The sequence below is a fragment of the Anolis carolinensis genome, chromosome Y, assembly GCF_035594765.1.
Source record: "Anolis carolinensis isolate JA03-04 chromosome Y, rAnoCar3.1.pri, whole genome shotgun sequence".
Lineage (NCBI taxonomy): Eukaryota > Metazoa > Chordata > Lepidosauria > Squamata > Dactyloidae > Anolis > Anolis carolinensis.
This window is the reverse complement of record NC_085848.1, coordinates 162,501-185,696: the sequence shown is the minus strand read 5'-3', so window position 1 is coordinate 185,696 and position 23,196 is coordinate 162,501. Positions and strand designations below refer to the sequence as shown.

The following is a 23,196-nucleotide window of genomic DNA, read 5'->3' as shown; positions in this document are numbered from 1 at the left end:
CACCACAACATGTGTTATAGAACTCCAATATGCTGATGACAACGTAGTCTGTGTGCATTCAGAAGAAGGCCTACAAGCCACTCTAAACACTTTCGCAGAAGCATACGAGAAGCTCGGCCTCTCATTGGACATCGAGAAAACCAATGTGCTCTTCCAACAGGCACCAGCCAATCCCTCTGCAAGGCCAGAAATACAGCTTCACCATGTAACATTGGTGTAAATGTTGACCCTTTCCGCTACCTGGGCAGCCACCTCTCCACAAAAGTCAACATTGATGCTGAAATACATCACCGGCTGAGCTCTGCAAGTGCAGCATTTCTCTGAATGAAGCAGAGAGTGTCTGAGGATCGGGACATCCGTAGGGACACCAAGGGGCTCGTTTATAAAGCTACTGGCTGTGCCCGGCCAGGTGTTGCTGTGGCTTATGGGAATACTTTGTTGGCCAGGTGGAATAGCAGTGAATAGCCTTGCAGCCTCAAAGCCTGGCCGTTTTCTTTTTATGGGAATCCTTGTTTGTCCTCCCAGCTACGTTATATGCCTGCGAAACATGGACGTTCTACACACTCAACTCCTGGAGCGTTTCCATCAGTGTTGCCTCTGGAAAATCCTGCCAATCTCTTGGGAAGACAGGCGGACTAATGTCAGCGTGCCAGAAGAAGAAGCAAAGACCACCAGCATTGAAGCCATGCTCCTGCGCCATCAACTCCACTGGACTGAAGGCCACGTTGTCCAAAACCAGTTCCGATAATGAATTGAATTCTGATACTGAACCCAATTCCGATACTGAACCCAATTCTGATACTGAAACCGATTTCAATAATTAAACCAGTTCCAATAATGAACTGAATTCCGATAATGAACCGAATTGTGATCCTGAACCCAACTTCAGACAGCTACTGCTAGTTAAACCTGTCCAAACAGAGGGGCCTCCAGGCAACAAAGGATTGGCTACCTCTAGGCAGATACCCTCAATGATTGACTTTACAACTGCAAGGCTACTCAACGCTATACAAGCTTGCTAAGTGCAACATTCACACCTGACAAGGGAAGAAAGGGGATGAAAGTACAGCAGAAAAGGAGAAAATGAGAGAAGTCAGGACAGAGAAATGCCTCAAAAATGGAACACATACAATAAAATAATGATAATAATAATAATAATAATAATAATAATAATAATAATAATAATAATAATAATAATACATCACACAGTCCTAGACACTAGGGAAGTGTTTGACTTGTGATTTCGTGATATGAAATCCAGCATATCTATCTTGTTTGCTGTGTCATAATAATAATAATAATAATAATAATAATAATAATAATAATAATAATAATAATAATACTTGACACAGTCCTAGACACTTGGGAAGTGTTTGACTTGTGATTTCGTGATATGAAATCCAGCATATCTATCTTGTTTGCTGTGTCATACAACAATAATAATGATAATTTATTTGTTTGACCAGTCATATGACCATTTCAAAGTGCAACATAAATAAAAACATGGTAGAAAGGATGGGAAGACAGCAGCTGACCTACTGTTTGCTGTCAAAATCTTATTTTCCCTATTCTTCTTTCAGGAAATGTGCTCTTTTCTTGATAGCTTTCAGGATAAAAAGGCTGGATCTTTCTTATCCTTGCAAGAGGACTGTCAGAAGATCATTTCTGTTGGGAGACCTAAAATTAGATAATAATGGATGTAAATAACTGTGTTGAAGTTCAGCATATGCTGGGCAGTCAATCAAAAAATGTTCGATATCTTCCACAATTTGTTCTCCCCAGACACAAGAATGGAGCAAATCAGCTCCATAGAATCCTAGAACGGCAGAGTTGGAAGAGACCTCATGGGCCACCCGGTCCAACCCCATTGTGCCAAGAAGCAGGAAATCTCGTTGAAAGCACCCCCGAGAGATGGCCACCCAGCCTCTGCTTCAAGGCCTCCCAAGAAGGAGCCTCTCTCCACCACACTCCCCTGGGGCAGAGAGAGAGTTCCTGCTCTTTAAGCCGCTCCTCATGGGGATTCTTGTTCTCCAGACCCTTGATCACTTGAGCCTCCCTCATCCTCTGGACGCTTTCCAGCTTAGAGTCACCCTCTCCCTTCAATTGCAGTGCCCAGAATGGGGCACAGTGGGATTCCAGGTCAAGTGGCCTGGCCAAGGAGGAATAGACTTCCCTGGACCTAGACGCTATTCCCCTCTTGATGCAGGACAGAATCCCGTTGGCTTTCTTAGCCGCCGCACCACATTCCTGGCTCATGTTCCCCTTCCTCCCCACGAGGACTCCAAGGTCTTTTTCGCACACACTGCTGTCAAGCCAGGCATCGCCCCCCACATTATAGCAGCTGTATGATGCAGCCAAGGCTCCTTTAAATGATCTTGAACCATATTAATAAAAGTTGCTGGCTGCTCTGAATTATCTCCAAGAATCCAGAGCCTACCACAACTTTGGGTCTACAAAAACAGTTGGGCTAGTTACAAGATGGGCATGGCTATCCCTTGTTCCCCTGGGCTATCAGGACTCCTTCCCACTCTCACAGTAATTGGGGGCTGGCAGAAAAAAACCCATTAATGGACAGATTTGGAATTCAACACTGAGTTTCTTGGCAAGGAGGGCAAAATGGATTTTTTCTCCCCCCCACCCACTAAAAAAATTGGCAAAATAACTCAATACAGTAGTGTTCTGGTTATCTGACATAAACAAACAGGATGAATGGTGGATAACCGAAAGTGTGGGACAATAGGGAGGCCCTATTATCCCTCCTGGGAGGGTTATCCAACTTCTGCTTATTTGACATACTGTATTATCCGATGTGCCAGCGTTTCACCCTTCCCAGCAAGCAGGAGAGGCCAACTGTGCATTGCTGCCTAGAAAAACAGAAACACGCAGCAGGCCTCTCCAAGTATCAGGGCCTGCTGGGAGGAGCAAAACACCGTGTGTTGGATAATATGCACATTGGATTTTCTGGATCCGGCGCAGTCTGGTTTCAGGCCGGGGCATGGTACCGAGACAGCCTTGGTCGCCTTAGTCGATGATCTACGCCGGGAACTGGACAGGGGGAGTGTGTCCTTGCTGGTTCTGCTGGACCTCTCAGCGGCCTTCGATACCGTCGAGCACGGTATCCTTCTGGGGCGCCTTGCCGGGATGGGTCTCGGAGGTACTGTTTTGCAGTGGCTCCGGTCCTTCCTGGAGGGTCGTTCCCAGATGGTGTCATTGGGGGACACCTGCTCGACCCCACAACCATTGTCTTGTGGGGTCCTGCAGGGGTCAGTACTGTCCCCCATGTTGTTTAACATCTACATGAAGCCGCTGGGAGAGATCATCCAGAGTTTCGGGGTTCGGTGTCATCTGTACGCAGATGATGCCCAGCTCTGTCACTCCTTCCCACCTGTCACTAAGGAGGCTGTTCAGGTCCTGAACCGGTGTCTAGCCACTGTGTCAGACTGGATGAGGGCCAACAAATTGAAATTGAATCCAGACAAGACAGAGGTCCTCCTGGTCAGTCGTAAGGCTGAACAGGGAATAGGGTTACAGCCTGTGTTGGACGGGGTCGCACTCCCCCTGAAGACACAGGTTCGCAGTCTGGGGGTTCTTCTCCTGGACTCATCGCTGAGCCTGGAGCCCCAGGTCTCGGCGGTGGCCAGGGGAGCCTTTGCACAACTCCGCCTTGTGCGCCAGCTGCGCCCGTTCCTTGGGAGGTCTGACTTGGCCACGGGGGTCCACGCTCTGGTTACAGCTCGTTTGGACTACTGCAACGCGCTCTACGTGGGGCTGCCTCTGAAAACGGCCCGGAAGCTCCAACTAGTCGAGGTTGATAACCGGAGCGGCGTTCAGGGAGCGCACTACTCCTCTGTTACGCCAGCTCCACTGGCTGCCGATTAGCGACTGAGCACAATTCAAGGTGCTGGCTCTAGCCTATAAAGCTCTAAACGGTTCCGGCCCAGCTTATCTGTCCGAACGTGTCTCCTGCTACGACCCACCTCGAAGCTTAAAATCATCAGGTGAGGCCCTGCTCTCGGTCCCACCTGCCTCACAAGTGCGTCTGGCGGGGAGGAGGGGCGGGGCCTTCTCGGTGGTGGCTCCCCGCCTACAGAACGCCCTCCCCATTGAAGTCAGGCAGGCTCCCTCCCTCCTATCCTTCTGTAGGAAGGTTAAAACATGGTTGTGGGGCCAGGCTTTCAAATAACAATTAGCAGTGCTAATTATTATTATGTACACTGGAACTCAATTGACAGACCCAGTCTTTTAAACTTGAACATGCCCATCTGTATTTTATAATGTGTTTTATGAATGTCCAGTGTAAGTTAATAATTTTAAACTGATTCATAGTGTATTGTACAGTTTTTATATGTGTGTTTTATTGTAAGCCGCCCTGAGTCCCCTGTTGGGTAAGAAAGGTGGGATATAAATATTGTAATAAATAAAAAATAAATAATACAATATGTCAGATAAGCAGAAGTCAGATAACCCTCCCAGCAGGCACCTGGCTTGGAGAGGCCTGCTGCGCATTGCCTCTCCAAGCACTGGGCACCTGCTGGGAAGCATGAAAACCACGCACCAGATAATACGGTGTGTTGGATAAGCAGAAGTCAGATAACCAGAACTCTACTGTGTATGTTTTTGGAGGCCAAGTATCAATGGAAGCGAAGAAAGGAAAAGTATTCGAGCTCTGCCCCATTCTGGTTGAGCATGTCTCAGAGACTTTGGCATGAAAGCGGACCCTGCAGGAAAGTCCAGCGACAGACCGGCGATCGGGGTGAAATAGAAGCTTTTGAGGAACGTTTGGGAAGAAAGCGTCAAGACGAAGACCCCTCTTACTTCGGCGTTCCTTGCCACCTTGTGGCATCTACGCAACGGGGACAAAAAGAGCCCAAAACGTGCCCAACCTAAAAGGATTGTGCCTTCCGTTCCCAGCAAGCTTTGGAGCTTGGCAACAAAACAACGAGCTGTTTCAAATGGCGGCAATCCAGCGCTTGAGTCAGAAAGCGCATCCTAAAACTTTTTTCAAAATTTTGACAATTTCCCCCAGTTTCAAATGCATGTAAACAATTTGCAATGTCATGTTTTTGTAACAGCAACTGCCTCTCATCCAACAGACAGAAAAGGTACAAACTGGATTGGCAGAAGCCCCCGACAAAGAAGGCCTCCTTTAAGCCCCTGAGACACGGGGCGATACATGGAAACGCAGAAAATCTACTTTGCGGAATGCCATTCCCCAGCTGAGTTGTAGTCCAAGTTCTGCCCGATATACACAAACTAACTCTTGGTCACGGAGACCTCCTTCTACTTCTGTAAAGCAAGTATTTCAAAATATTTTTTTGTAAATTCCCAAGGAAAGGAGATAGCGTTTTGAAAGTGCCCTCTTCGGCTCCCTAAGCGAGGGCTTCTCGGAATGAATCCTTGTGCGCAGCTTGCATTGAAAAGAAAAACTCCGCATTCGGCCGCTTTCCTTTCCCCAAGGACTCCCAAATACCTTCTTTCTTGGCCTCCTTGGACTCCATTGTTTGCAGCATCCCATGGAAAGAAAGGGGAGGAATATGAGCGAGGGCTTCTCAGAACAAACTATGCTGCGCAGCTTGCACTGTAAAAAAAAAAATCTGCATTAGGTCTTTCTCCTTCCCTGGAAGACTCCCAAGTGCCTTCTTTCTTGGCCTCCTTGGACTCCATTGTCTGCAGCACCCCATGGAAAGAAAGGGGAGAAATGTGAGCGAGGGCTTCTCAGAACGAACCAAGCTGCGCAGCTTGCGTTGTAAAAAAAAAAACCTCCGCATTCGGTTACTCTCCTTCCCCATAAGACCCCCAAGTGCCTTCTTTCTTGGCCTCCTTGGACTCCATTGTTTGCAGCACCACATGGAAGGAAAGGGGAGGAATGTGAGCGAGGGCTTCTCGGAACGAACCAAGCTGCGCAGCTTGCGTTGTAAAAAAAAACTCCGCATTCGGCCACTTTCCTTCCCCATAAGACCCCCAAGTGCCTTCTTTCTTGGCCTCCTTGGACTCCGTTGTCTACGGCACCCCATGGAAAGAAAGGGGAGGAATGTGAGCGAGGGATTCTCGGAACAAACCATGCTGCGCAGCTTGCGTTGTAAATAAAACCCCCGCAAAACTCCACATTAGGTCCTTCTCCTTCCCCGGAAGACTCCCAAGTGCCTTCTTTCTTGGCCTCCTTGAACTCTGTTGTCTGCCGCGACCCATGGAAAAAAGGGGAGGAATATGAGCGACGGCTTCTCAGAACAAACTATGCTGCGCAGCTTGCGTTGTAAATAAGAACCCCTGCATTAGGTCCTTCTCCTTGCCCGGAAGCGCTTTCTTTCTTGGCCTCCTTGGACTCCCTTGTCTGCCGCGACCCATAGGGAAAAAGGGGAGAAATGTCTGCCTCTTGCATCCAGTAACACCTCTTTGACAACACCTATGCCGTGGGGTCAGCTCTTCCCAAGCCAGGACATGTCCTTTAATTTCCCCGGCGTGGGCTTCAGCTTTGCGCCCTCTTCCGTGTTTTTCGGAGACAGACGGAAATTGCAGTCCGCGGGGGGCTCGCCGGACTGGGTCTTCCTCGCGCTTGCCAAGGCGGAGAGCTCCCCGTCGCCGGCGAGGTCCTCGGAGGAGAGGTTGAGGCTGCCCAGCTTGGCCAGGGAGTTGGAGCGCTTCAGCGGCGAGGAGACGGTCAGGCCGGCGAGGCGCAGCCGGGTCTCGATCTCCTGGGTGCGCTGCTTGACCAGGCCGGGCTTCCCCCGGACGCTGTGGATGCTGTCGCTGCTGGAGCTGCGCGTCAGGTTGGAGCTCCGCGACGAGGAGGGAGGGGTGTAGCAGATGGTCTTGAGGAAGTCTTTGCTGAAGCCGCTGGAGTGCTCCGTCTTGCAGGAGGGCCCGGCCGCCGGAGGGGTTGTGCGGAGCTTCTCGGCGTCGTTTCCAGCGTCCCGAGAAAGCGAGGGGCAGAGGGGAGGCGCCTTGTCGGGGTGGGCGGCCACCTCTTGGGGTTCCTCCGGGATGGTCATGTCGGCCGCGGCGCCGGAGGTGCTCTTGAGCCACTCGAGCTCTTTGGTGTGCTTCCGGACCAGGCCGGCCTTCTGGAGCTGAAGGAGGGACTCTTGGTGCTGCATCAAGTAGCTGGTGGCCGTGGGCTTCTCGGGGTCTTTGCTGAAGAGCAAGTGCTTGAGGTCCTTGCTCGACCGGAGGTCTTTCCTGAGCAAAGCGCCTTCCTGAGCATGTCGGGAGCCCGGCGTGTCGCCCGCCGCCAACACCAAAGGCAAGCTGTTTGGTTTTGTGCCCTGGATCTCCTTCGGCTCTTCCTCCAAAACGGGTTGAAAGGAGGGCTGCGTGCAGACGGCGGTGGGGCTGCGGCACGGAGGAGGCGGTGGCGGCAGCCTCGCGCAGGGCTCTGCAAAGACGTCGCCGGCCGAGGAGTAGATGCAGTCGCCACACGGCTTGTAGGAAGGCTTGACTTTGCTGAGGATCCCAAAGACGGCGTCGTGCTGCAAAGGGACAGAAAGAGAGGACTGAGAAAGAGGCAAAAGAATGGGAAAGCGCCAGGCCCTGCGAGCTGGGCCTACAAGCCATTGAGCTCTCGATTTCTCCTAGGCCCAGCTCACAGGGCCTACAGCCGAGTGCCAAGCGCTCAATGCTCGTAGGCCCTGTGAGCTGGGCCTATGAGCACTGAGCATTTGGTGTTCAACTGTAGGCCCTGTGAGTCGAGCCTATGAACCATCAAGCACTCAATGCTCGTAAGCCCTGTGAGCTGGGCCTATGAGAATTGAGCGTTCGGTGTTCGACTGTAGGCCCTGTGAGTCGAGTCTACGAACCATCAAGCATTCGATGCTCATAGGACCTGTGAGCTGGGCCTATGAGCTTTGAGCGTTCAGTGTTCGACTGTAGGCCCTGCGAGTCGAGCCTATGAACCATCCAGCGCTCGATGCTCATAGGCTCTGCGAGCTGAGCCTATGAGCATTGAGCGTTCGGTGTCAGACTGTAGATCCTGTGAGTCGAGCCTACGAACCATCAAGCATTCGATGCTCATAGGCTCTGCGAGCTGGGCCTATGAGTATTGAGCATTCGGTGTCAGACTGTAGGCCCTGTGAGTTGAGCCTACAAACCATCCAGCGCTCGATGCTCGTAGGCCCTGCGAGATGAACCTATGAGCATTGAGCGTTCGGTGTCAGACTGTAGGCCCTGTGAGTCAAACCTACAAACCATCAAGCATTCGATGCTCATAGGCCCTGCGAGCTGGGCCTATGAGCATCGAGTGTTCTGTTATCGACTGTAGGCCCTGTGCGTCGAGCCTACGAACCATCGAGTGCTCAATGCTCGTAGGCCCCGCGAGCTGGTCCTATGAGCATTGAGCGTTTGGTGTTCGACTGTAGGCCCTGCAAGTCGAGTCACTTTCGGCAGAGTGCTGTGCCACACACCTCAAAGTCCTCGGGGCAGCTCCGCTTGCTGTGGTTGCTGCCGGGGCTCTCGTTGTTGGTCCTGCTTTCCTCCTCTGGATCAGACGAGTGCCGCTTCCACTGCTCCAGGGGCTTCTCCCCGTCCTCCGCCCCTGAGGTGTCCTTCCATCCTCCGGCCCCGTGATGTCCTTTCTTCTCCTCCACCGTCACCTTGCTCGTTGGGTTTTCCGCTTCCGACTTGGAGGAGGACCCCAAAAAGGGCAGGTCGTCGGTCTCGTCGGTGTACAGGTCGGACTCGTCCAGAAGCGCATCCTTCTGCAGGCCGTCCGCCGGGAAAAAGGCCTCCCCGTCGCCGGGGAAAGTGTCCGAGAGGCAGCGGAAACAGTGCTGGAAGTCCTCCGACTCAGTGTCCAAACGGTCCAGTGGAAAATCCTCCGACCCGTTGGAACTGTCCACATTCTGGGGGAGGCGGTCTTCCGGCTGCTGCTTCCACAGCTTGTTGTGACGCTGTTTGCTGAGCGAGAGAGAGGAAAGCCAACTTATAATCATCATCATCATCATCATCATATTTTATTTGTATCCCACCCAGGAGTGGCCCTAGGTTTTTTCACTATGTAACTAACCGGTGCCGGCGGCGCTCTCTCCAGCCATGGAACTACGAAGGCCTCCAGGAAGGCCTCGCTTTCTCGCGAGATTTCGCGAAATCTCGCAGAAATCTCACAATATTTGGGCCCGGGCTGTGACGCAGGCTGGTGAGCATATAAATACTGTAAATAAATACAGTAGAGTCTCACTTATCCAAGCTAAACGGGCCAGCAGAAGCTTGGATAAGCGAATATCTTGGATAATAAGGAGAGATTAAGGAAAAGCCTATTAAACATCAAATTAGGTTATGATTTTACAAATTAAGCACCAAAACATCATGTTATACAACACATTTGACAGAATAAGTAGTTCAATACTCAGTAATGTTATGTTGTAATTACTGTATGTACAACTTTAGCACCAAAATATCATGATATATTGAAAACATTGACTACAAAAATGGCTTGGATTATACAGAAGCTTGAATAAGTGAGGTTTGGATAAGTGAGACTCTACTGTAATTTTAAAGAAGTATGAATTTTAGTTTACAGATGTCATGTTTAACTGCGTTTTAAAAGTCATGTTTAACTGTGTTTTAAAAGAGTCAGTATTTCAGTTACTCTGCTCTCATGAGTGGTTGCCATGGAGAAGGGGGCGGAGCCAACTGCATTTAACTGAAGAGAGAGTAGAATTTGGAGGGAAACTCAGTCTGTGGTCAGAGAACCACAGGGAAGGTTGGTTTTAGAGTCTGTGTTCTTATGAGACACAGGGAAGGCTGATTCTCAGTTGGAGAATCAGGGTGGCTCAAAGGTTGGATTTTGAGTTTAAATTAAGTTTGGTGACTTATTTTAAGGTAGTCTGTTTCCAGATAAGGAACAGATAGTCTGTGACTGAAATTCACAGGGTGACTGCAGGTTAAAGCAGTGGAGAAAGAAGTGATATTTTAGGAAGTTTGAATCACCTCATTCTAGCTTTGCAACTGTCCATCAAAGTGCCTCTAAGTGAGAATTGTAACCATAAAGCTTGTGCCTCAATAAACGTATTATTGTTCTCTCAAACATCTCAGTCTCTGTCATATACACATATTCATCAAGAATAAACAAGAAGAAAGAAAAACCAAGATTTAAAAGTCTCTTCTCTAAGTAGCTAGTGGCTACGTATTCCTATAGGGGTGGCAGCTGTTAAATAAAAACATCTTTAATAACGGGTGGCAACGGATATAAAATATATAATAATTAATTATTATCCCCCCCTGTCTGAGTTCTCCACAAACTGCCTGAAAGAACCTCAGTCGTTCTTAGCTCTTTACAATAATAAATAAATATTTCGTGAGATCTCGCAGAAATCTTGCGAGAAGAGCGAGGACTTCCTCGTTCCGCGGCGAGCGATCCAATGGTTTCAATTCGACGGCTTCAATTATGAACCGGCCCTGATCCCACATTATCTCACCGAGGGGGCTCAGGGCGGAGTCCAGCAAACACAAACACGAAGGCAAACATTCAGTGCCTCACAAACAGCCATAAACACAAACACAATAGTGACCCACCTGGATCCGAAAGTAAACCAACATCTAAAGCTATGCCTCGCAAAATCAGAAGACAGAAACAACTTGATTACATGAATTCCCTGGCTCTTCCCGTGAGGTCTGTACACACGATTGTATTAACATGAACCACTTTGAAAACCCTAAAACCCCTCCCATGACATCACTTCATTTGCACCTGGTCTCCTTATCTCTGAGCCGGGAGAAACGAGTCTTTAATTGCCGGCCTTGCTGACGTCGTTCTAATCTAATCGGAGGAGTCCCTGCTCTCGGTCCCACTCCTTCGGAGAGATAGGGCGGAGTACAAATAAATTATCAATGTTATTACTATTATTTACAACTGCTTACAAAGCAGACTGTCATGGCAGAAGACAGATAGGAAAGAGAAAGTTCAACCGCGGAGGAGGCCCTGCTCTCAGTCCGACTCTTGTCCTAAGCATAATAGGTGGGAACGAGAGAGGGAGTCTTCTCTGTTCGATCGCACGGTCGCTACTTTTAACACCCACGGATATGATATTCCTTGGCTGAGGTGTCGTTCTCGTCTGGCCTCTCCAAGCACCGAGTAACTGTAATCGTCTGGTTACCTTGGGAATGGTTTTTCTTTGCTATGTTGTGCCACAAATCCCGCGATAGCCCCGACCCGTCTCCCCCGTACGTACGTACCTGGCATCCAGGATGCCTTGGTATTCCTGGAGCTGCCTCATGAAGCCGGCGTTGGGCCTCGTGATGTTGCGCTTCTGCTTCACGTAGTTGTAGGCCTCCTCCGCGGACCAGCCAAACTCCTTCATGGCATACGCGATGACCGTCGAGGCCGAGCGGCTCACGCCCATTTTGCAGTGGACCAGGCACTTGGAGCGGTTTCTCCTGAGAGAAGAGGAAAAGGTTGTTGTTTTCCACCCACAATATTTTCCATTGTTGTTACAACATCTTTTCCAAGGGTATTAAGTAGGTATGTGCGATCCAGAAAAAAAAAATGGTTCTAAACTCTGTTCGAAAGTAGGGGGCGCTGGGGCTTCGTTTCTAAAGTTGTTTCCGAATTTTGAAGGCAGGGCTGAGCTTCTATCCCTGTCCTGCAGAGCCTGCCAGGAGAGGTATAGAGGCTCAGCCCTGTCTCGGGCTCTTGGAAGGAGGCCCCGCCCCCTTCCCTAGCCCCGCCCTCTGTGTCCCAACAAGCACCTCAGGAGAGGTATAGAGGCTCAGCCCTGTCTCACGCTCTTGGGAAGAGGCCCCGCCCCCACCCCTAGCCCCGCCCTTTAGTCCTAAAAGGCCTCTCAGGAGAGGTATAGAGGCTCAGCCCTGTCTCAGGCTCTTGGGAAGAGGCCCCGCCCATAGCCTCTAGCCCCGCCCTTTAGTCCTAAAAGGCCTCTCAGGAGAGGTATAGAGGCTCAGCCCTGTCTCACACTCTTGGGAAGAAGCCACGCCCCCTTCCCTAGCCCCGCCCTTTAGTCCTAAAAGGCCTCTCAGGAGAGGTATAGATTTTCAGCCCTGTCTCGGGCTCTTGGGAAGAAGCCCCGCCCCCACCCCAGCCCCGCCCTTTAGTCCTAAAAGGCCTCTCAGGAGAGGTATAGAGTCTCAGCCCTGTCTCGGGCTCTTGGAAGGAGGCCCCGCCCCCTTCCCTAGCCCCGCCCTTTAGTCCTAAAAGGCCTCTCAGGAGAGGTATAGATTTTCAGCCCTGTCTCGGGCTCTTGGAAGGAGGCCCCGCCCCCTTCCCTAGCCCCGGCCTTTAGTCCTAAAAGGCCTCTCAGGAGAGGTATAGAGGCTCAGCCCTGTCTCACACTCTTGGGAAGAGGCCCCGCCCCCTTCCCCAGCCCCGCCCTTTAGTCCTAAAAGGCCTCTCAGGAGAGGTATAGATTCTCAGCCCTGTCTCGGGCTCTTGGGAAGAAGCCCCGCCCCCACCCCAGCCCCGCCCTTTAGTCCTAAAAGGCCTCTCAGGAGAGGTATAGAGTCTCAGCCCTGTCTCGGGCTCTTGGAAGGAGGCCCCGCCCCCTTCCCTAGCCCCGCCCTTTAGTCCTAAAAGGCCTCTCAGGAGAGGTATAGATTTTCAGCCCTGTCTCGGGCTCTTGGAAGGAGGCCCCGCCCCCTTCCCTAGCCCCGGCCTTTAGTCCTAAAAGGCCTCTCAGGAGAGGTATAGAGGCTCAGCCCTGTCTCACACTCTTGGGAAGAGGCCCCGCCCCCTTCCCCAGCCCCGCCCTTTAGTCCTAAAAGGCCTCTCAGGAGAGGTATAGATTCTCAGCCCTGTCTCGGGCTCTTGGGAAGAAGCCCCGCCCCCACCCCAGCCCCGCCCTTTAGTCCTAAAAGGCCTCTCAGGAGAGGTATAGAGTCTCAGCCCTGTCTCGGGCTCTTGGAAGGAGGCCCCGCCCCCTTCCCTAGCCCCGCCCTTTAGTCCTAAAAGGCCTCTCAGGAGAGGTATAGATTTTCAGCCCTGTCTCAAGCTCTTGGAAGGAGGCCCCGCCCCCTTCCCTAGCCCCGGCCTTTAGTCCTAAAAGGCCTCTCAGGAGAGGTATAGAGGCTCAGCCCTGTCTCACACTCTTGGGAAGAGGCCCCGCCCCCTTCCCCAGCCCCGCCCTTTAGTCCTAAAAGGCCTCTCAGGAGAGGTATAGAGGCTCAGCCCTGTCTCACACTCTTGGGAAGAGGCCCCGCCCCCTTCCCCAGCCCCGCCCTTTAGTCCTAAAAGGCCTCTCAGGAGAGGTATAGATTCTCAGCCCTGTCTCGGGCTCTTGGGAAGAAGCCACGCCCACTCCTCTAGCTCCGCCCCGTGTCCTAACAGTTGCCTCAGGGGCCCCACCCCTCCCCTGGCCCCGCCCCCAAATGCCCCTGAGGCCATCACCTCCCCCCTGGATCGCTGCAGCGCCCACCAGGGGGCGGTAGTGCCCACTTTGGGAATCACTGATTTAGAGTTCAGCCTCCACTGGCAATACATTGGCCTATTCGAAAAGAATGCTGAGATCATCTACATAAAGTAACCGGGGTGCTCAAGCGTTGCGTCCCTGCACCGGTTTACTTGGCTTTGTTGATGAAGTGGTAGGCCTGGTTCCAGTGGGCCAGGAGGTCCGTCGTCTCTTCATCGTAGACACGGATGTTGTGGTAGGTAAACATGCCGGGGAAGAAATTGTCGATCTCCCGGGTGACATTCAGGATGTAGTCCACGCTGCAAGGAGAAAAACAGTTCAAGCCTGGCCTAGCACAGAGAAAGCAGCCTCGCTCTCAAATGGGTGAGCTATCAGTTTGGGAAGTGGCCAGAGGGAAATGCTGCAGATAAATATATTATTGCTTATCATGTTTTATATCTGTGTCTTTGATCGTTGTATAGTCTGTACTGTATTTTTTACATGTTGGAAACCACTTTGGGTCCCTTCAGCAGTCAACATTATTGAGTCAATGGTCTATGCAAGAGTCAATCCCATTGAGTCAAGGGTCAACATTATTGAGTCCATGGTCAATACAAAGTTCGATCCCATTGAGTCAATGGCCAACTCAAGAGTTAGTGGTCAACATCATTGAGTCAACGGTCTATGGAAGGATCAATCCCATTGAGTCAATGGCCAACTCAAGAGTTAGTGGTCAACATTATTGAGTCAACGGTCTACGCAAGGGGCAATCCCATTGAGTCAAGGGTCAACTCAAGAGTTACCGGTCAACATTACTGAGTCAACGGTCTACACAAGGGTGAATCCCATTGGATCAAGGGTCAACTCAAGAGTTACTTATTATTACATTATTAAGTCAACATTATTAAGTCAACCATCTACGCATGGATCAATCCCATTGAGTCAAGGGTCAACATTAATCAGTCCACGGTCAATACAAAGTTCAGTCCCATTGAGTCAATGGCCAACTCAAGAGTTAGTGGTCAACATCATTGAGTCAACGGTCTATGCAAGGGTCAATCCCATTGAGTCAAGGGTCAACATTATTCAGTCCATGGTCAATACAAAGTTCAATCCTATTGAGTCAATGGCCAACTCAAGAGTTAGTGGTCAACATCATTGAGTCAACGGTCTATGGAAGGGTCAATCCCATTGAGTCAATGGCCAACTCAAGGGTTAGCGGTCAACATTATTGAGTCAACGGTCTACGCAAGGGTCAATCCCATTGAGTCAAGGGTCAACTCAAGAGTTAATAGTCAACATTATTGAGTCAATGGTCTACGCAAGGGTCAATCCCATTGGATCAAGGGTCAACTCAAGAGTTAGCGGTCAACATTATTGAGTCAACGGTCTACGCAAGGGTCAATCCCATTGGATCAAGGGTCAACTCAAGAGTTAGTGGTCAACATTACTGAGTCAACGGTGTAGGCAAGGGTCAATCCCATTGAGTCAAGGATCAACATTATTCAGTCCATGGTCAATACAAAGTTCAATCCCATTGAGTCAATGGTCAACTCAAGAGTTAGCGGTCAATATTAATGAGTCAACTGTCTATGCAAGAGTCAAACCCATTGAGTCAAGGGTCAACGTTATTCAGTCCACGGTCAATACAAAGTTCAATCCATTGAGTCAATGGCCAACTCAAGAGTTAGTGGTCACCATTACTGAGTCAACGGTCTACACAAGGGTCAATCCCATTGAGTCAAGGGTCAACGTTATTCAGTCCATGGTCTACACAAGGGTCAATCCCATTGAGCCAATGGTCAGCTCAAGAGTTAGTGGTCACCATTATTGAGTCAACGGTCTACGCAAGGGTCAATCCCATTGAGTCAATGGTCAACTCAAGAGTTAGTGGTCAACATTGAGTCAACGGTCTATGCAAAGATCAATCCCATTGAGTCAATGGTCAACTCAAGAGTTAGCGGTCAACATTATTGAGTCCACGGTCTACACAAGGGTCAATCCCATTGAGTCAATGATCAATTCAAGAGTTACCGGTCAACATTATTGAGTCAACGGTCTACGCAAGGGTCAATCCCATTGAGTCAAGGGTCAACATTATTGAGTCCAAGGTCAATGCAAAGTTCAACCCTATTGAGTCAATGGTCAATTCCAGAGTTAGTGGTCAACATTATTGAGTCAATGGTCTACGCAAGGGTCACTTGCCCACTTCTTCTACTCACCCCAGGCCTCGGAGCTCCTCCAGGTTGGAGGCGTTCCACTCCGAACCCTGCAAGAAGCACATCCTGGTCACAATCCATAGCGAGAGGCAGAGAGGCCAAGGGGAACGTCTCCCGGGAGCCGTGCTCACTTACCAGATACAGGTGATCGAAAATCAAGGAGGGTCTGTCCATCTGGCCCAGGATGCGCAGCATCTCATTGTCGATGAACTCTTTGAACTCTTTCAAATTGCAGCTCATGTGCTTCTCCAGCTCGTTCCGGATCTGCCCAGAGAGAGAGAGAGAGAGACGCAAAGGGAGGGTCAAGAGCAGGGGTCTCCAAATTTTTTAAACAGGGAGACAGTTCACAGTCCCTGAGACTGTTGGAGGGCCAGATTATAGTTGAAAAAAAAAACTATGAACAAATTCCCATGCATACTGCATAGGATCCGCGCTCTCCCCGGGTGGGATTTGAACCTGGCAGCCTTCAGGTCAGCAACCCAACCTTCAAGTCACAAGGGTTTTTTAGCCCACTGCGCCACCGGGGGCTCCATATAATAATAATAATAATAATAATAATAATAATAATAATAATAATAATAATACCTCACACAGTCCTAAACGCTTGGGAAGTGTTCAACATGTGATTTTGTGATTCGAAATCTAGCATATATATCTCGTTTGCTGTGTTATACTGTGTATCAATAATAATAATAATAATAATAATAATAATAATAATAATAATAATAATAATAATGAGGTTGGGAGAGACCCCTTGTGTTATTTAGTCCAACCCCCTTTGTGCCTTTGTGCCCTTGTGCTTGCCTTCAGTTATGACAAGACAGTGCCAAGCAAAGGCAATGATGGTTTTCTCAGCGTTTGAAAAATAAACAAAGGGATTCCAGGTGTCAAACAGATAGTATCTCCATTAGGTCTCCTAAGCTATCTTCTTTGGTTGATCTGTGTGAGGGCAACTTTATAATTTCAGGAGAAAGTCACCTTCTTCTTCAGCTCCATGGTAGGAGATGTTTGCCTTGATTTCATGTCATGTCTTTTCTGTTTGTGATCGGGGAATCTCGTTTGGAGACAGTTCTTTTGGGGATTCTGGCTTTATTCTCAGGGCTGGACTTTGTTTATTTCTATCAAAATACTATGACTGTGGGATATATTTTTGAACTGCAACAAGCACATAACATAACCCAGTCCACCCTCCTCTGCCTAGCCTTTAAGCATCCTACATCCAAATAAAGTTGGCGAGAATGTGACCGCTGGACAATTCACCCTCAGGAGAGGCGAAGGGACAACATGGAAGGTACTCGCGCATTGGTTGTTATGCTTGTTATGGCTTTGCCACCCCACGGTCCTGTCTTGCCCAGAAGGGAAGTCGGGAAAGAGATCGTCCCAGTCGGGCAGCTCCCGCTTACTTCTTTCGAAGTGATGTTCTCCAGGTCTTTGCTCATCATAATACTCCGGAGTTTGGCCTTGATGAGCCGTTCCGCCAGCTCCCTCTCCGTTGGCCTGGACGGAAAAGGGGAAAAGAGAGTTTGTACAAGAACTGGGGAGAGCCGGGTTCAAGCCGACACCCGCCCCGCCGAGCTCGACTCCCGCAACCCGAGAAATCTGCGACAGAGAAGCGCGGCCAACCCACTTGTCCACGTATAAGGCCGGCGAGTCGGGGCGGGTGGACTCCAGGTCCTGCATGGCGTTCCACTCGTTGAGGCAGCTCTGCTCCGAGGCGATGCAGCTCTCGTAGTAGGTGGCCCAGACCAGCGCCATCCCGCCGGGGAAGTAGTTGTACTGCCTCGCCACGTCGCATGCCTTGTACAGGATCTGCAGGGCGGACCTACCAAGACCGGGAAAGAGCCGGTGGGATACCAACCAGGGCAGGAAGGCCGAGGACGGTCGGCATAAGCACCCAGTACTAGCTTTCATACTTGACAGAAGAACAAGCGAGAAGGTGGCCTCTTCTCAACCAGATTTGACACAGGAGAGGGCTCTAAGGTCTCGGCAAGCACGGAAGAGGTGAGATGACTGTGACCGGAGGGGACCGTAGAAGGAAGGGCCCTCGTGGATGGATTTCATCTCTCGTCGCCCGACACATGCCCGCTTTTGCAATATAGATGAGGAAACAAATTCCTCTTGCCGTCGGCTTCTGTTTCTCACACGATTAAACGATTTCCCGGCGACACCTGAGAGCACGGAGGCTCCCACGAGAACGAGACCACATTTCCAGCCAGGTTTGAGGAACCCGGAGGTGGGTTCGCAGCCCGGCGAGCCCAGTAAACAAGGCGAGGAGGGTCTCCTCCACCTGGAAAGCCTTCCCTCCTCTGAACACACCCCAGCTTAGAGTCATTCTTATTATTATATTTATTATCATATATATGATATTTATTATAGTTATACTTACGTTATCTTTATTATATTTATTATAGTTATATTGTTATTATATTTAATATTATTATAGTTATATTGATTCTTATCTTTATTGTTATGTTCATTCTTATTATATTTAATACTAGCTGTGCCCGGCCACGCGTTGCTGTGGCAAAATGGTGGTGGTATGGGTTAAAAATTGTTGTGGAATTTTTATTTGACGTTATTTGTATTTTTTAAATTAATTTTATTGTAACTTATCTTTTTTATTTATTATATTTTTATTATTTTGTTGTATTATTTTTAGTTATTTTGTTATTATAGTATTTTATTGTATTAATTTTTAGTGTTTTTAATTTTATTGTTTTTTATTGTATTATTTGTATTTATTTTATTTTTTATTCTTTTATTAACACTTGGCTGCGTGGGTTGCTAGGAGACCAAGTGGACAGAGGTTAGCCTTCTAACTGGCAGCAATTGGATAAAAACAATGATTTCTCTCCCTCTAATTAGGACTTTATTTTTCTTTTTTTGTTGTTGTCGGAACCTAGGGGCAAGGATGGTGGGTTGTGTTGCCAAATTTCTAGGTTCTGGGGCTTGTACTTTTGTTGTTTAGTGGGAGGGATGAACACCATTACTCTTTTTTATATATAGACTAGCTGTGCCCGGCCACGCGTTGCTGTGGCTTAGTCTGGTGGTGTTGGTCAGTCTACATGAGGTTGTATTGATGCTGTGACCTCCACCCTTCTTTATACTCACATTAGTCGTAGTATTTGAAGTCTGTTACCTTCTTCCATTTTTGTGTTGATTGATAATTGCTTGAGATCCCTGTTGTCTTTGGTTTGTTGTTAATTGTAATGTCTGATTCTGCTGAGTGCGGTTTATATTTTTATTGTGGTACAATAGTCCTTTTTTTGTTTTGCCTGTGTAGCTGTTTATTATTATTTGGTGTTGTTGTGGTCATGAAGGTTGGATAAGTTAGATGCTACTGAATTGTTTTTTGGAGGCCCAGTGTAGCACTGACTGGCCTCTCAGCCTCAGTGCCTGGCTGTTTCTTGCCTGTGATGGTGTTGATTCTTGTTGTTGTTGTTGTCATTGTTATTATTGTAATTGTTTTTTTGGAGGCCAAGTGTGAATGTAGGGATTGGGGAGGTGGATGAGTTGTGTTGTCAAATGTTGTATTTGTTATAGTCACAATGCGTTGTTGTGAGTTTTGTGGGTCTGGATTGTGGTTTTGTGGTGTGGTTGTGTTGTTACAACTGAGAGGCAAGGCTTTTGTGTTGTGTTGTGAAGTTTTGTATTTCTGGGGCATTTAGTTGTGTGCCAAGTTTCGTATTTCTGGGGCGTTTAGTTGTGTTGTTATAGTCACGATGTGTTGTTGTGAGTTTTATGGGTCTGGATTGTGGTTTTGTGGTGTGGTTGTGTTGTTACAACCTGGAGGGAAGGCTTTTGCGTTGTGTTGCCAAGTTTTGTATTTACGGGGCGTTTAGTTGTGTTGTTATAGTCACAATGCGTTGTTGTGAGTTTTGTGGGTCCTGTGTGGTTTTGTGGTGTGGTTGTGTTGTTACAACTGGGAAGCAAGGCTTTTGCATTGTGTTGCCAAGTTTTGTATTTCTGGGGCGTTTAGTTGTGTTGTTATCGCATGATGCGTTGTTGTGAGTTTTGTGGGTCTGGATTGTGGTTTTGTGGTGTGGTTGTGTTGTTGTAACCTGGAGGCAAGCCTTTTGCATTGTGTTGCCAAATTTCGTATTTCTGGGATGTTTAGTTTTGTTGTTATAGTCACTGCGCAAACAACTTTATCATTTTATATATATAGATTACTATTACTATATTTATTATAATATTTATTATTATATGGGCCAACATCGAGCTACTCACCACATTGCCTGGACTGAGACCGGCTTGAAGATATGCATCTTCCCGGCGGTGCTGACGCTGAATCCGCTAGCAGAGAGAAGAAAGGAGAGACGGACTCAAGGGTGTGGAACAACAACACTTGCGACCAAATGGTCCACTTGCGACCGGACGGCACTCGCGTCTTACCCGTCCCCATCCAGGTGGATCTTGGTGTCGCTCCACAAGCGAAGGACCATCCCGATGGTACAGCTGTTGCTGCAAGAAAGAGAAGCGAAAACATCTGAGTTATAGTTCACCCGTATCTGGAGAAACTTTTAGTTTATGATGTTCAATGGATATATTTGCAGCAAATGTTGACGTATTTGGATATATTTGCTGTAAATTTCAGACCACTAGAAGAAGGCCTGGAGAAAGGTCGAAACCAGTCATGGGCGGCTGATTCAGGTTCAACTCATCATAAGAACACACGGCGTTGTTACTATTTCAGAGTGAGTGTACAAACCCATATAATATTGTTTGCGATTACTGTGAATTTATTGTTTGTGAATTACTGGATAATGCATGACATCGGATAATACGGGGCATTGAGTTATATGGGGCATCAAGTAATATGGGGCGTCGGATAATACGGGGCATTGAATAAAACGGCTTGTCGGATAATATGGGACGTCGGATAACCAGAAGTCGGATAATAAGGGGCATTGAGTTATATGGGGCATCGAGTAATATGGGGCATCAAGTAATATGGGGCGTCGGATAATACAGGGCATCGAATAAAACGGCTTGTCGGATAATACGGGACGTAGGATAACACGAGGCGTCGGATAACACGGGGCGTCGGATAATATGGCTTATCTGATAATACGGCTTATCGGATAATACGGGACGTTGGATAATACGGGGCATCGAGTAATACGGGGCGTCGGGTAATACGGGGCGTCGGATAATACGGCTTATCTGATAATACGGCTTATCGGATAATATGGGGCGTCGGATAACACGGGGCGTCGGATAATACGGCTTATCTGATAATATGGGACATCGGGTAATACGGGGCGTCGGGTAACACGGGGAGTAGGATAATATGGCTTATCGGATAATATGGGACATTGGGTAATACGGCTTGTCGGATAATATGGGGAGTCGGATAACATGGGACATTGAGTAACTCAGGGCGTCGGATAATACGGGGTGTTGGGTAACATGGGGCGTCGGATTATCTGATAATACGGCTTGCCAGATAACACGGGGCGTCGGGTAACACAGGGCATCGGATAATACGGCGTGTAGGATAATATGGTGCGTGGGATAACACGGTACGTCGGATAATACGGTGCGTGGGATAATATGGGCCACTGGGTAATACAGGGCGTCGGGTAATACGGTAGGTCGGAAAACTGTATCTCTATTGTATTCCTATGATTATTGCCCCACCCGCTCCGTGTCCGCGTCCTGTACCTCTCTTTGCTGGAGAAATCCACTCCCAGGAGGATGTTCTCCTCCGTGTCTTGGCGGCCACTGCTGTCGACCACCACCATGTACCGCACTCGGTCCGTCCACGCGCTTTCGAGCCGCACGGCCTGAAATGCAAGCGGGTGCTGAGTTCGGGGCTTTTGAGGAACGGGATTCGTCTCCGTCCGAAGGCCAAGGCCTCCCCCGCCCCCCGGCGCTCCTCTTGGCTTTTGTTTGGGGAGGGGGGCGGGGCCACCTGCACAACTTACCAACTTGATCCTGTCCTCGCAGCGGAGGAGGTTGATCATCACCTGCAGGTGCTGGGGCAAGTCACCTGGGGGGGAGGAACGGGAAATCATCCACCGGGAGAGGCCTTATGTTTATTGACTTATTTACAGTATTTATATCCCGCCCTTCCTTCTCAGGGCAGATCACAACGCACGTAATACATGGCAAACATTCAGTGCCCTTATTAGACATACAACATATATAGACAGACACAGAGGCAATTTCACATTTTCCAGCTTCCAGCTTCGTGAGGATACGCTCGATTTCGCTCCACTGTCCACTTGTGAACCGAAACCTTGATGGGAGTACTTCCTCATTCCCCATATATTATTATACTATATTATTATTATTATTATTATTATTATTATTATTATTATTGTGTATTATCTTACATTATAACATATTATTATATGATATTATTATTATTGGACAATATTATATTATTATTATATTACTATTTCTATTATTATACTACAATATTCTTATTATTATTATTGGCTATTATCTTACATTATAACATATTATGATATTACTATTTCTATATTTATTATAATATGATATTATTATTATTTTTGGGTATTATCTTAGATTATAACACATTATTATAGTACTATTACTATTATACTATATTATTATTATTATTATTATTATTATTGGGTATTATCTTACGTTATAACATACTACTATTATTATTATACTACAATATTATTTTTATTATGATTGGATATGATCTTACATTATAACCTATTATTATATTACTATTTCTATTACTATTATAATATGATATTATATTATTATTATTATTATTATTATTGGATATGCAAGAACAAGACTTAGAAACTTGACTACATGAATTCCAAGAATTGGACCAAAAACTGAGAGCTGTTCACCTGCATCCAGTGTTATATTATTATTATTATTAATAATAATAATAATAATAATAATAATAATTATTATTATTATTATTGATGATACTTTTAATAATACTATTTGATATAATGCAATATTTAATACGAATCCCGAAGGATTATCCTAGCAGGCCTCGATCCCTCCCATAACATCGTTCCTCATGCACTTGCTTCTCCTCTGCAAGTGAGGCGATGTTATGGTTTTAAAAAATTCTAAAAAATCAGCGGATCGATGAAACGTCCCGAAACTTGGCAGGCTTGGAGTAGAAGATGTGGCCTACAAGTGGGACGGGTTTCGTGCCAATGGGCCTAAAAACAACCGAGAAACGGGCCTCTCAAGTTTCCCGGTGGTTGCGATGCTCACCTGCATACCTCCATAACATCGTTCCTCATGCACTTGCTTCTCCTCTGCAAGTGAGGCGATGTTATGGTTTTAAAAAATTATAAAAAATCAGCGGATCGATGAAACGTCCCGAAACTTGGCAGGCTTGGAGTAGAAGATGTGGCCTACAAGTGGGACGGGTTTCGTGCCAATGGGCCTAAAAACAACCGAGAAACGGGCCTCTCAAGTTTCCCGGTGGTTGCGATGCTCACCTGCATACCTCCATAACATCGTTCCTCATGCACTTGCTTCTCCTCTGAAAGTGAGGCGATGTTATGGTTTTAAAAAATTCTAAAAAATCAGCAGATTGGCAAAACGCCCCGAAACTTGGCAGGCTTGGAGTAGAAGATGTGGCCTACAAGTGAGGCGGGTTTCGTGCCGATGGGCCTAAAAACGACCGAGAAACG

At 48.0% G+C, this 23,196-nt stretch overlaps 1 protein-coding gene across 1 annotated transcript in view; it reads right to left on the bottom strand.

Moving 5' to 3' along the window:
• Positions 1-1,158: 1,158 nt before the first annotated feature.
• LOC134292933 (protein phosphatase Slingshot homolog 1-like) overlaps positions 1,159-23,196 on the bottom strand; it is a 29,617-nt gene continuing 7,579 nt past the window's right edge. The window contains exons 4-15 of the mRNA XM_062958807.1: positions 21,481-21,545; positions 21,218-21,339; positions 19,946-20,014; positions 19,781-19,846; positions 17,178-17,372; positions 16,954-17,047; positions 15,686-15,814; positions 15,554-15,600; positions 13,505-13,651; positions 11,167-11,367; positions 8,397-8,889; positions 1,159-7,466 (exon numbers count right to left, since the gene is read on the bottom strand). Of these exons, the coding sequence (XP_062814877.1) occupies positions 6,417-7,466; positions 8,397-8,889; positions 11,167-11,367; positions 13,505-13,651; positions 15,554-15,600; positions 15,686-15,814; positions 16,954-17,047; positions 17,178-17,372; positions 19,781-19,846; positions 19,946-20,014; positions 21,218-21,339; positions 21,481-21,545 (2,678 nt within the window). The 3' untranslated portion in view covers positions 1,159-6,416. The remainder of the gene's footprint in view (positions 7,467-8,396; positions 8,890-11,166; positions 11,368-13,504; positions 13,652-15,553; positions 15,601-15,685; positions 15,815-16,953; positions 17,048-17,177; positions 17,373-19,780; positions 19,847-19,945; positions 20,015-21,217; positions 21,340-21,480; positions 21,546-23,196) is intronic.